This window comes from Schistocerca piceifrons, chromosome 2, assembly GCF_021461385.2.
Source record: "Schistocerca piceifrons isolate TAMUIC-IGC-003096 chromosome 2, iqSchPice1.1, whole genome shotgun sequence".
NCBI lineage: Eukaryota > Metazoa > Arthropoda > Insecta > Orthoptera > Acrididae > Schistocerca > Schistocerca piceifrons.
This window is the reverse complement of record NC_060139.1, coordinates 538,116,764-538,130,779: the sequence shown is the minus strand read 5'-3', so window position 1 is coordinate 538,130,779 and position 14,016 is coordinate 538,116,764. Positions and strand designations below refer to the sequence as shown.

The 14,016-nt window shown below is 36.8% G+C and overlaps 1 protein-coding gene across 1 annotated transcript in view; it reads right to left on the bottom strand.

Annotated features, from left to right (window-relative positions):
- Positions 1-14,016, bottom strand: part of LOC124775948 (mitochondrial uncoupling protein 4) — a 408,284-nt gene that overhangs the window by 177,995 nt on the left and 216,273 nt on the right. The window contains exon 3 of the mRNA XM_047250792.1: positions 10,442-10,533. Within this exon, the coding sequence (XP_047106748.1) occupies positions 10,442-10,533 (92 nt within the window). The remainder of the gene's footprint in view (positions 1-10,441; positions 10,534-14,016) is intronic.

Below are 14,016 nucleotides of genomic sequence, written 5' to 3'. Positions count from 1 at the left end.
TTCTTCCAACATTTGTTGAAGAGATGTAGCAGTCGTTGGTGTAGCGTCATTGCTCCATATTTTAATAATTCAGCATTAATGCTGTCTTTTCCTGTTGCTTTTTTGTTCTTAAGTGATGTTAGTACAGGTGTTAATTCATCAGACTGTATTTCACCTAATCCTTTCTTGTCTAGTTGTTCAATTTCAGTTTCTTGTGCTGTATGATCATACCACAATTCATTGTAATGATTTGTCCACTGTTCTTCTTCAATACTATATATTTGTATCTTCTCTCTTTCTGATGTGTTTAAGGTTTTTAAAACCTTATATGCCATTTGTTGTCTTCCGTGGATATCATGTTCAATATTAGAAATAAACCTATCCCAGTGTTGACGATGTGCTTTCCTTACTACGCATTTAGCGTTATTTCTTTTCTCCTTATAGTATTGTTTGTTCTCAAGAGTGGGGTTGCATAAGTGTTTTATATATGCATCCTGTTTTTCTTTGACAGCTTTAATTGTATCCTCATTCCAAATTTTTAGGCCTCTTCTTTTCTGTATTCTTTTCTTTTTACCAAGAGCTTCTCCTGCTGCTCTGCATACAATATTCTTTAGAGTATGCCATTCTTCTTCTATATTGTCTTTAGTTCGTAAGTTTGCTAGTTCTTCATTTAATCTCCTTTGGTACAGGTGTCTGATACTGTCCTCTTCAAGAAAGTATACCTTATAACCACTTTGATCTTGTTGGTTTGTTACCTGTTTAGTTATTTTCTTCCATTTTGTAAAAAGATCTATTCTGGAGATAAGTAAGAAATGATCTGATCCTATATCTTGTCCACTATACACTCTTGTATCCCTTACTTGGCCCACTAGATTCTCATTTACTAAGATTTAGTCAATTATTGATCTAAGACCTCTGCTGGCCCAAGTATACTTGTGTATAATCTTTTTCTTAAAAAGTGAATTTGTGATATTTAAATTGTTGTAAGTGGCAAAATCTCTTAGTAATTTTCCATTTTCATTACATATTGGTTCTCCAAACGGACCTATAATGTTTGTTACTGGTATATTTCCTATTCTGGCATTGAAATCACCCATCATAATAATCTGATCAGTAGCACTGTATTTACTCAGAGTCTTCTGTGGTTCTTCACAGAAGCATTCAGACTCATCTTTTTTCCCTTTTCATGTGCATAGCTTAATATGTTACTTAACTCAGAATCACATTCTTTAATTAACTTTGTTGATATTTCCATCATACCCACTAGATGTTTTCAATTTTCAAGATTTTATGATGGACATTACTTCTGCTGGGGTGGTGACGGTGAAATTCATATTATGGAAGTTACTTGAAATGTCTAGTCTGAGGTATCCCATGGCAGCATCTACAGAACCAGACAACCCCAACTTTTCAGTAACAGTTATAAAATGTTTGTTAAAAAGTTCTGGAACACTATACACATCTGTCACCAATGTATCATTTACTCTTAATGCTATTTGCCCCTCTTCATGTCTGGTTCTACCGGTGTCCTCCTTCACTATATCCCATATTGTCTTTATTTTGTTATCTGATATGACTATCTTTTGCTTGTAATATATTTACTTTGATGTCCGTATTACCGTCTTTAATAGAAGTTATGTTAATGTGTGTCAGGCAATGGGAACTTGAATTCTTCTAGCATAACAGACCAAGAAATCAAAAGAGAATCAGAAATCTTATTTCAAGTTGTTTGTTTACTGTTCTGAAAAATCAATGCACCAACAACGATGTATCTCCACTGTGAATGGTGTTCGTGGGCTAGCTGTAGCTCTGCATACCATTATGAAGTGCATGGCAGATGTTACTTCATGTACCATATACTACGGCTTCTTCTCATTCCATTTGTGTATGAAGCACGGGAAGAATCAAAGCTTAAATGCCTTTGTGTTTACTTATTTAGTTCAAGCTTGTCTTTGCAGGCTCTATACAGGCAATATGTAGGGGTTATAGTATATTCCTACATTCCTTAGTAAATTCTGGTTATCAAAACTTTATAACTAGGCTTTTGTGGGATGGTTGATATCAATCTTCATGGACGTGTAAAAGTAAAAACAGATCATCTTTCAGCTGGTTAGACAGTGTTGATTAGTGGGTCTTTTCTTACATGACTGAAAATGCTGGTGGTGTCTTTTCCACTATTTGTTTTTGGACACTCAGTATATCTTGCAGACTTTGCAACACAGATGCCCACAGTGTAACACAGCTGACCAGGTACCAGTATTTGTATCCTAGCAACTCTGTCTGTTGGTTTCTCTGCTTATCCTCTAATTTACTTCCTGGTTCAAGGACATATGAAGAATGAAAATTGAAAGGTTCTGGGTGCCAAATCTCACATAATACATACAACGGACAACACAGTATAAAACATAATCCAGCAGGATTCGCAAATTGTGGTGGGTGATTCTCTAAATATCAGGCATATTTCAGTACAGCAGAAAAGCTTGGCAAAGAGAACTGGTTATATACTACTGACTGCAGCTTGATTATATTGTTTCTCAAGTGGAGATTGACATCATAAACATTCAACAGAACTAGATCTGAAAGCCTTCTTACAAAGTTCTTCCAAGTTCAAAAGCTATATATGTGCAGGAGAATAAAAAAATAATTGTACATAACTTATTTGTATCCAATAAACTGAGAAGGTATCCTGAGACCATCATGGAAAAAATAATATGACAAATTAGAAAATACTTTATTAAGAATGTTCTAACAGCCATACCAAGAGACCGAGTGTTTCTGTGTAATAAGGAAGTTTTTACAAGATAATTCTTCTAAAGAAGGAAACAACACCCAGCTACTCTTAATAATACAAATAGCATTTTTACCAGTAGTTGTTGGCTTTTTTTTCAGTGACTAATGTAAACAACAATGACAGCAATATTCACATGAACAGTCGTCTGAAGATGACCCTGTCAGCTCGAAACCAATAGAGGCATTACTTGTGCAAGTAAACAGCATTATTAACAGTGGCTGGTTGCTGTTTCTGTGCCTGCAGGAATCAACTTTTATTTTTTACACAGTCACAGTCTCAAAACTGTCTTATTTTGATAAAATAGTAGTTACAAATTTTTTGTTACAAGTGCCATTAACACTGAGGTAACACATTTTATTTGTGACAACACAAGTACAGAAATACAGCATTAAGTTTTTAATTGGTACAGCTGTGGTCAGGAAAAATTAGTTGTCGCATCTTTCAGATTTTGGCACTTTAGAGAGAAGCACAGCTTGGCACAAAGATTATGCACCATCTACTAACACATGTTTTAAAGACTTCCTCCATGGTTTGGCACCTGAATCAAATCTAGGGACATGCAACAGAGTACTGAGACCAAAATAGCACTGAAAGTACCTTTAGTGAAAAAAAAAAACAGAACCTTTTCAATTTCCACTCTCCACATATCGATTTTCTTTTTTAATAGATCTTTTTCAAATCTTTGAAGGACCACTAACAGGCATTCGGTACAAACTGAGGATGACCAGTCTTTCAAGTATTCAGACCATTTTGTATCACAAATGTCCATGCATAATGCAAATTTCCTAATTGTTAATGTGATACAAATTTTACTATTCTGCTGTCAGAGAGATAAACAATTTATCAATGCGATATACATCAGATGTTTTTGACAATAAGGTCAATACTGCTTTCTCTAGTAGTACAACTTGTAATCCGATGAGGCCAACTTAACACAGAGGGATGCGTGCTGTTATATCATTCTCAACATGCCTTGACTTGCAAAAATCAACAGCATTTAAAAATTACAATGACTCAGATATATCTAATGGTAGTCTGTGATTGCTATCTTATTACAGTTGTGGCAACACGTATCTGTTACTATTACTTGCACTGCCACTGCTATTTAGTCTCAAGGAAGGAAAAAAAGATTCAGATTTACCATCTGACATGCAGTGAGATAATTCTTCCTTTGTGCTTAGTATTCCCAAGAATAACTGTAAGTCAAAAATTTTCTAACACTATAGTCATTTCAATGTACAATGAGATAGGAATGATGATGGAAATAGGATCACATTTGAGGAAGTGGAGAAAATGGTCAATAGATTGCAGTGCAATAAAGCGGCTGGGGTGGATGAAATTAAGTCGGAAGTCATCAAATACAGTGGAATGTCAGGTCTTAAATGGCTACACAGGATAATTGAAATGGTGTGGGAGTCAGGACAGGTTCCATCAGACTGGACGAAAGCAGTAATCACACCAATCTTTAAACATGAAAACAGAAAAGATTGTAACAACTACAGAGGTATCTCTTTGATCAGCATTTTGGGTAAAATCTTCTCAGGTATTAATGAAAGGAAAGTGCAAGTATAAGTTGAGGACAAATTGGATGAAAATCAGTGTGGGTTTAGGCCTCTTAGAGGTTGTCAGGACCAGATCTTTAGCTTATGGCAAATAATGGAGAAATGTTATGAGTGGAACAGGGAATTGTATCTATGCTTTATAGATCTAGAAAAGGCGTATGACCAGGTTCCTAGGAGGAAGTTATTGTCTGTTCTATGAGATTATGGAATAGGAGGCAAACTTTTGCAAGCAATTAAAGGTCTTTATAAAGATAGTCAGGCAGCAGTTAAAGTTGACGGTAAATTGAGTTCATGGTTCAGAGTAGTTTCAGGGGTAAGACAAGGCTGCAACCTGTCTCCACTGTTGTTCATATTATTTATGGACCATATGTTGAAAACAATAGACTGGCTGGGTAAGATTAAGATATGTGAACACAAAATAAGCAGTCTCGCATATGTGGATGACTTAGTTGTGATAGCAGATTTGATTGAAAGTTTGCAAAGTAATATTTTAGAGCTAGATCAGAAATGTAAGGATTATGGTATGAAGATTAGCATCTCCAAAATGAAAGTAATAACAGTGGGAAAGAGATATAAATGGATTGTGTGCCATATAGGAGGAACAAAGTTAGAACAGGTTAGAACAAGTACTTAGGATGCATATTCTCACAGGATGGCAACATAGTGAAAGAACAGGAAGCGAGGTGTAGCAAAGCTAATGCAGTGAGCGCTCAGCTACGATCTACTCTCTTCTGCAAGAAGGAAGTCAGTACCAAGACTAAGTTATCTGTGCACCGTTCAATCTTTCGTCCAACTTTGTGGTATGGGAGCAAAAGCCAGGTGGGCTCAGGTTACTTTATCAATAAGGTTGAGGTTACGGATATGAAAGTAGCTAGGATGATTGCAGGTACTAGTAAATGGGAACAATGGCAGGAGGGTGTCCACAATGAGGAAATCAAAGAAAAACTGGGAATGAACTCTATAGATGTAGCAGTCAGGGTGAACAGGCTTAGATGGTGGGGTCATGTTACATGCATGGGAGAAGCAAGGTTACCCAAGAGACTCGTGGGTTCAGCAGTAGAGGGTAGGATGAGTCGGGGTAGACCAAGGAGAAGGTACCTGGCATCAGTTAAGAATGATTTTGAAGTAACAGGCTTAACATCAGAAGAGGCACCAATGTTAGCACTGAACAGGGGATCATGGAGGAATTTTATAAGGGGGACTATGCTCCAGACTGAACGCTGAAAGGCATAATCAGTCTTAAATGATGATGATGATCGTAGTCATGATTGTTTGTGAAATGTACTATAACTAATCTTGGAATTTTAATCATTGCAATTGCCAAGACACATAACACTCACAAAAAACAACCATTAAACAGCCAAAGGTTCAAATGCTGTTTCCTTTGTGGGCGAATTTTAATTCTTAATTATGTTTGCATTGAATGTATCACCAGAAATTTGAATTTCAAGCAGCAAGATTTATGTAATATTCCATTTCTGGATGTACATCCTGTTATATTTGGTGGATGTGACTGGTAAATCTGAAAAAATCCTTCTGAAGCTAGAGTCATATTATTCTGACATAATTGTTTATGAGGGGCTTTTATAAAGCTTGCCCATTTGCTACAAGTAGTGTAAATACCAGAATATGTCTTGCATGATGCAAGCACAGTGTCAGTCCCCATATTCAAGCACATAGGTATCAAATATTATTTTTTTAAAGAAAAAAATTGAAATATCTTTAATCAAAGTGCTATATTTTCTAAATTTGTTTATCTAGCTATCTAGCTTCCTTCCATCCATCCGTCCATTCATCATGTTCCACAGATCCTGCTGAGAAAGAGAACCTTCAAGGATATGGAATGAATCAAGGTATATAATAATGAAAGACAAAGACCATGGGCACTTTAAGGCCCAAGTAACCCAAGCAGCTGCTTAGGGAGACAAGCTGAAAGGAGCACCACAGATGCATAAGTGCAAGATTTACAGTGTGTATCATAATTAGCAGCAAAAACTGACATGATTGGAGGTATACAATGACAGAAGCAAATGCAATACCCTCTAGTAAAAATGACCCTGCAAACAAGTCATTTGTGAGATAATTCTGAATATATGCTTAAAAGCTTCAATTGAGTTCAGCATCAAATATACTCCTAGTTAGTATAAATGTATTTGAAATGTAAACTTTTTGATTAAGTTTCCATCTAATTGGGCTTGAATTTTTTTTTCAAGACATGTCATAGCATAGCCATATCTAGAAGGATCAAAAAGTACAGACTTCCTGATTTTCTTGCTCCCACACTTTCCAGTTGTGCATGATTATCAACTTTTCACCTGTACAGTAGGGATAAGAACACCTTATCAGTTTATTTAACACTTTTAAAACTGAATTTTGATTGCAGGAATGGCCATTTTCCTCAAACATTTTTAACTGATTTGCTGACTGTGGGTAATGATAAGATAAAACAACTAATAACACGCATCATGCTCTTGTACAAAGAGCCATAGCCAAATAACTGATGTTACTTCCCTGTTAATAAAAGAAGGAGAAGATTTACTCTTGCAAACTACAAATGAAAATTGTCTAGCAAAAGAGAGATCCACAAAGAATGGCTCATTTATTCTGTTTAAAAAATTTGATTCCTTTTATTAGAAACTTTTTAATGCCGATACTATCTCACCTGCAGATATGTTATGGCTTACAGACTTGAAAAACATATCTGGAATTCTAGTCCAACACAAAAAATTCAAACCATATTAATGTATACTAACATGTTGAGAGTTATGCTTGCATTTATGTCCTGACAAATGCTTGGTGACGCAAATCAGAGACTCATTCAGCCTGAGACTCAACACCAATATGAAGTATGAGTGTCATTCAATAATTCACAAAACCCCTTTTTTGTCAAAGCAGGGTGGTTTTATTTATGATTTAAACACACTAAATTGTTCCCCAGTTCTTTGGTTATTTATCAGTGTAGTTTCTGTTCAGTTCTGTAGCCTTCATCCACCATAATGTAAGAGCCCATGCGCCTTTATGCACCATTCTACAAGCAACCATCTCAACCAAGCTCATGTGCAGCAACAATTTTCCCATCATTGTGACAGTGCTCCCCATGGAATCCATTCTTCAGTGGGCCAAAGAGATGGAAGTTTGATGTTGCGAGATCTGTGCTGTAGGACCGATGTGGAAGAACAGCCCACCGAAATTTTGTGCTCTTTTGATCTCCTTTTGTGCTGGCTTGGTGTGTGGCCTTGGGTTATCATGGAGAAGTGGAAATTGTTTGCATTTTTGTGACCATGAACACATTGTAATTGTTTTTCCAATTTCCTATGAGTCTCACAATAGAATTCATAGTTGGTCATTTGACCATGAGGGACGACATCGAACAGAATGATCCCTTTTGAGTCCCAGGAGATTGTAGCCATAACTTTACACTTGAGTGTGCTGTTTTGAACTGCTTCTCAAAGGACATGTGTGTTGACATTCCATGGTCTGCCAGTTTGTTTCAGTCTCAAAGTAGTGAATCCATATTTCATTGCCAGTGACACTGTTTGGCAAGAAATGATCAGCATCGGCTTCATAATGAGCAAGCAAATTGGTGTACATTTTCCTTCTTTCATCTTATTCCATATCTGCTTTTTGCTTGGAATGCACCATAGTTGCAGATTCCATTATGAAGACTGCTTATAACAATGCCATCTACTTGGAGTCACTGGGAATATATGAGATGACACAGGAATGTTCAAGGATGTCGCAAACAAAATCACAATTTTTTTAAATCCAAATGGCCAAGAAAAAATGTATGTTACATTACTTATTGAATGTCCTTCATATTAAAAGGCTGATGTGCCAAAAACAGTTCCTGTGGGCACAGGAGTCTGCATTGCTAGGAAGAACAGATATTCTCTGTAAAGAAAATAGATGAGTACTGTCTCATGAAACAAATGTTCAGTATCTCAGTAAAGTCATGCGAAATGAATTCATCATTCTGTTATCAACACTTATTAAGGGTTACCATTTAGATTAGATTGTACTCCTGATGTGAATCTCACAGAACAAATGTCAATGGCCATTTGTTTTGTCCGGGTAGAGCCTCATTAAAAATTAAGTATCCAAGAACATTTAATCTAATTACAGAAACTAGTGGTGAATGTTTAATCACAATTCTCTTAAATGAGTTGATAAGATAGCAGATTCATTTGAAAAACATATGAGACCAAGAATATGATAACAGTTCAGATATGAATGGGAAAATATGTCAGTTCAAAAAATAATTAAAGACACTAATCCTCCAGCATTTTGTTTGCGTGTGAGTCTCATTTGTTAAACCTTGTGGTGAATGATTCAGCACTGTCATGTCATGTTTCTGACCTCCTTTTTTCAGTCAATAGTGAATCAATGAATAAACTATAGAATTAAAAATTTCTATTGGTAAACTAAAAAAGTATCAGAAATTTTATGTACTCATTCTTTCCATTCCATTTAATAGGTGCCCAGTTTCAAGGTATAATAATACAACAGATCTAGTTCTTTCTGTTTTTATTTAGAGCTTTTATGGCGCTAAGGAATTTCTTTAAAAGAAAATGATTTTTTATAATTTTAATATTTATCATTGGAATAAGGTTCAGAAATCTATTTGTTGCAGAGGAATATCTATATAGTACGTATTTTAAAAGAAAAATCTGTTTCCACAGTCACTTGATTTAGACTTATTTTTATTATCAAGAGAATAAGGAAAGAGAAATAATGTCTGAATGAGTGAGCGAGGTATCAGAGAGACAAATGATATGTAGCTTGTCTGGGAAAATGTTCTTCAACCAGCCCTGACAGTGACATAAAAGAAACTTCACCTGTATTGGTCTGTTAACAATAATCTATCACTATACTACTTAATGTCATTTGCACTTTTGCCATCTAGATTTAGTTGAGTAAATTAGTAAGGAAGCTGTTGCACTGAAAAAGCTACTTCATCCTCAGAAACACTACAGAGCCCCTGTTTAACCTGTTATTAATATGTATTAATATGTATTCAATTTCATTTGTATTTTTCGCGGAAAATATTTTTACATTAAATACTGAAACCTATCAACAGTTCATTATTACTTCTCATGCAGCTTCATAACAAATATTGCTACTTGCCACACAACTAACAGAGCTAAACCTGAATCTTGATATTCAGATATTTTTTTGGAAAATTTCAAGAAATTGTAAAAATCTAAAAACTTGTATTAATTTATCTTCATTAATAATCTATGGGAAGAAATGGATAGCTGTGTGACATACAAAAGTTTGGCTCAGTCCATGGAGAATGTTTGGATAGCCTAAGTGGTAAGGCGACCACTTGCAACAAGCAGGAAATTCGGGTTCGAGTCCTCGCCTGGTACAAATTTTCACTTGTCACTTTAGGTAGTACATCTATACATATTACAGTCATGTTGAATTCCATGAATTAATTTCAAGCATAAAAGTATTGGTCTGGAATGGTCCTTAAGGAGTCTCTTGCTCAGAAAGAGAAATAAAACAAATGTGTGAAGCCAATTATGGGAATGGTAAAATAGCAAAATGGAGTTTTTCAGCATCTTGCAATCAATAAATGCTTGTTTTAACATTCCAACTTGGCAATGAAAGAGAGAAGTTAGTAATGGAAATGGATTGGCTCACCTTTAATAATGAAGGAAAGTATGTTACTCTGAAACTGGAAAAATTATGCTGACATGGGTGACGTAAATTTTCCTCTTAGTATTGACAAAATCTAGTGGCAAGCATGCCACTAGGCAAGCTCACATAATATGGCATAATCTCAAGAAATAGCACATGCTGACTATTCAGGCTTTTGTGCAATGAAAGAACTGCCGCAGCGGAAATGTTTTCACAATCATGGCAAGAAGATTGCTGAACTCTATTAATTTTTTTAAAAATCTGAACGCCAGAATTTCTACAAATAGTTTAACAATTTCATACATCAAACATATCTTATGGACTTGCATACTATTCTAGGTGATTTCTCTTTAGTGAACATTCCAAGCATATGCAACATAATCTACATTTTTAAACCTCAAAGGAAACCTATAAATAAATGTAGCAGTATACTGTACGTTCTAAAATATTGCATATAGCCACTTACATTTAAATTTCCGTTCCCTGCTGCTGCTGCCGCTGCTGCCTTTTCCCCTTGTATTTGCAGCCTGGTTTTAGTTAAGTCCAAGGGGTATGTAACTGATGAAGAGAGAAATGATAAACTGTTTTAAATACACTGAATAACACCATGTTGATATCAATGACATAAAACATTTTAAAAATTTCAGGCATGAAAGACTCTCTCTCTCTCTCTCTCTCTCTCTCTCTCTCTCTCTCTCTCTGTGTGTGTGTGTGTGTGTGTGTGTGTGTGTGTGTGTGTGTGTGTGTGTGTGTGTGTGTTTCAGAAAGTAATAACTTGCACTGAGGTGACAAACATCATGGGATAGCGATATGTACATACACATATGGTGGTAGTTTGCACACACAAGGTATAAAAGGGCAATGCATTAGCAGAGCTGTCATACGTGCCCAGGTGATTCATGTGAAAAGGTTTACAATGTGATTATAGTCATGTGACAGAAATCAACAGACTTTGAACACAGAATGGCAGTTGGTGTTAGACGCATGGGACATTCCATTTCGGAGATCGTTAGGGAATTCAATATTCTGAGGACCACAGTGTCAAGAGTGTTGTGAGAAAAACAAATTTCAGGCATTACCTCTCATCATGGATAACACAGTACCCGACAGTCTTCACTTAACAACCGAGACAGTGGTGTTAGCGTAGAGTTTTCAGTGCTAACAGAAGGGCAACACTGTGTGAAATAACAGCAGAAATCAATGTGGGACATACGATAAACACATCCATTAGGACAGTGTGGTGAAATTTGGCATTAATGGGCTATGGCTGCAGATGACCAATGTGAGTGCCTTTGCTTACAGCATAACATCACCCGCATCGCCTCTCCTGGGCTTGTGACCATATTGGATGGACCCTACATCCGGAAAACCATGGCCTGATCAGATGATTCCAAATTTCAGTTGGTAAGAGCTGATAAAAGTGTGATGCAGACCACACAAAGCCATGGACCCAAGCTGTCAGCAAGGCACTGTGCACGCTGGTGGTGGCTCCATAATGGTGTGGGCTTCATTTACATGGAATGGACTGGGTCCTCTGATCACTGACTGGAAATGGTTATGTTCAGCTACTTGGAGACCATTTGCAGACATTCATGGACTTCATGTTCCCAAAGAATGAAGGAATTGTTATGCATGACTATGCACAATGTCACTGGGCCACAACTGTTAACAATTGGTTTGAAAAATATTCTGGACAATTCAGGCAAATGATTTGGCCACCCAGATCACCCAACATGAATTCCATTGGACATTTATGGGAGATAGTTGAGAGGCGACTTTGTATGCAAAATCCTGCACCGGCAACACTTCTGCAATTATGGACAGCTAGAAAGGCAGTATGGCTCAATATTTCTGCAGGGGACTTCCAAAAAATTGTTCAAGTCCATGTCATGTCAAGCTGCTGCACTATGCCAGGCAAAAGGATGTCCAACACAGTATTAGGAAGTATCTCATGACTTAATTGTCCCCTCTGTGTAGATTGAAGCAGACTGCTATGTTCTCTAAAGAAGGCAATAAATGGAAAGAAAGGCCAAATGGCATCTGCTTACAAATGCAGACACAGTAAAATAATCGATTTTGTTTCATGAGAAAATGAAAGGAAGTCTGTAGTAATCTTACACTAAAAAGAACAAATGTATCAAAACTGGCAAATTCAGAGTATAGCAGTGACCTTCCACATAATGATTTAGACATGTAGTGAAAATTCCCTTGATGATAGCAACACTATAATCACACATAAAACTTCTAAAGTCCTAGCAGAGAAGGCAAACAGAACCCTTAAGGATGTTTACAATTGGTCAACATGCAATAATCCAGCAATGAACTAACAGATAACTAAACGCATAAACTTCAAAATGGGGAAAAATACACTGACAAACTTTTTGGGGATGAATACTAAGTGACAGTTGAAATGGAATAAGCACACAATAACTCCAGTAAAAGAGAATGTCATCAGTATATTATGCCCTTACATTCCTGTATTCAGAGTATAACAGCAAGTAATCTGTAGTTACATATGATCCATTTACAGGGTGTTTCTGTAAGAGTATGCAAAAATTTAACGGGGAATAGAGGATGCTCCACCGAACAATCTGAGGTAGGGAACCTGGGCTCAAAGAAGCCAACTTAAGGAGATAATATGAATAAATTCAAATTCTTGTGTACTTTTTTATTTATGTTAGTTACAGTTAACTGCAAATACCATCACTGATACAATGAATGTACCATTTGTACTGTACCTTACAAAATGTGCTGAAACCCTTGGCTATCGACCTCAATGCAAGCGTGACATTGGCAAACAAGATTCTGATGCACCTGTCAAATATCCCTGGTCTGTTTCAAATTACATCAAAGGCAGCTACTATTCTGGCAACTAATTCTATCTCCATACCCATTGGGATCTCAATCACAAGTGATTTTAAATATACCCATTATTTTCTATGAAAAATAATGAAGGGGATTCAGGTCAGGTGACCTCACAGGCCATGGAATAAGCCCTCCCCTTCCGATCCAGTGACCAGAAAATACAGTGATGAGATGGTTGCGGACATCCACAGTGAAGTGAGACAATTCACCATAATGTTGTATCCATGTCCTCTCACAAACAGCGAAGAGTACCTTCTCCAACAACTCAGGTAGAACCTCAAGTACAGGTGGCCATTCAGATGGCCAGGTGCAGAATATGGCCCAATGAAATTGTAACCTACAATACCAGCCCTGATATTCACAGCGAAACATACTTGATGGTGTGACTCTACTACAGTGTTACAGTTTTCCTCATTCAACACTTCGCTATCCTGCTGTTTGAAATACCATCGGATCAAATAAGGCCTCATCAGTGAACAGCATGATTTGGAGGAAATCTTGTCAATCAATACACAGTTGGAGCAACCACTGACACAATGTGACTCTTTGTGCAAAGTCATCACAAGCATTGCATGGACTTGTTGTAGGTGATATAGATGCAGTTGTTCATGGAGTACTCGCCACATGCTAGTATGTGCAGTGCCCATTTAATGTGCGGTACGATGAGTACTTCTAGTGGGGTCTGCTGCAATATGTTCCATCATCTCCTCCTCAGAATAAGGTGTGCAACAGGTCCTCATGTTGCCAGGTCTCTCTTTTCTTCTTTCCAATAAACTAGTCTCCTGCACTTGTCAATCAAGAGACATAAATACTTGTCTTGACGGATAATGAATGTTAAGAAATTGTTCCATGTATAGCCTTTCAGCAGAGAGTACTTCCCCACACACAAGATGCATGTCAGCGAGTTCTGCAAAAATGTACTGATTCTGCTCCATCAATTTGTACTTTACATCTCTGATAGCAGTGGGTAATGAATGGATCTGTCATTGATTCATAGCACGTTATGTCATGGGACAATGTAAATACGATACAACAGAACCACCTTACGGAAAAGTACAGTAAACGAAACCTGCATCATGATGTCCTAGTAATCAGGCACATCCTCCTTATAGGAAAAAAAAGAATGTATATGTAAATAAACAGCACAGTAAATGTAAAATTGTATGCATGTTAGTT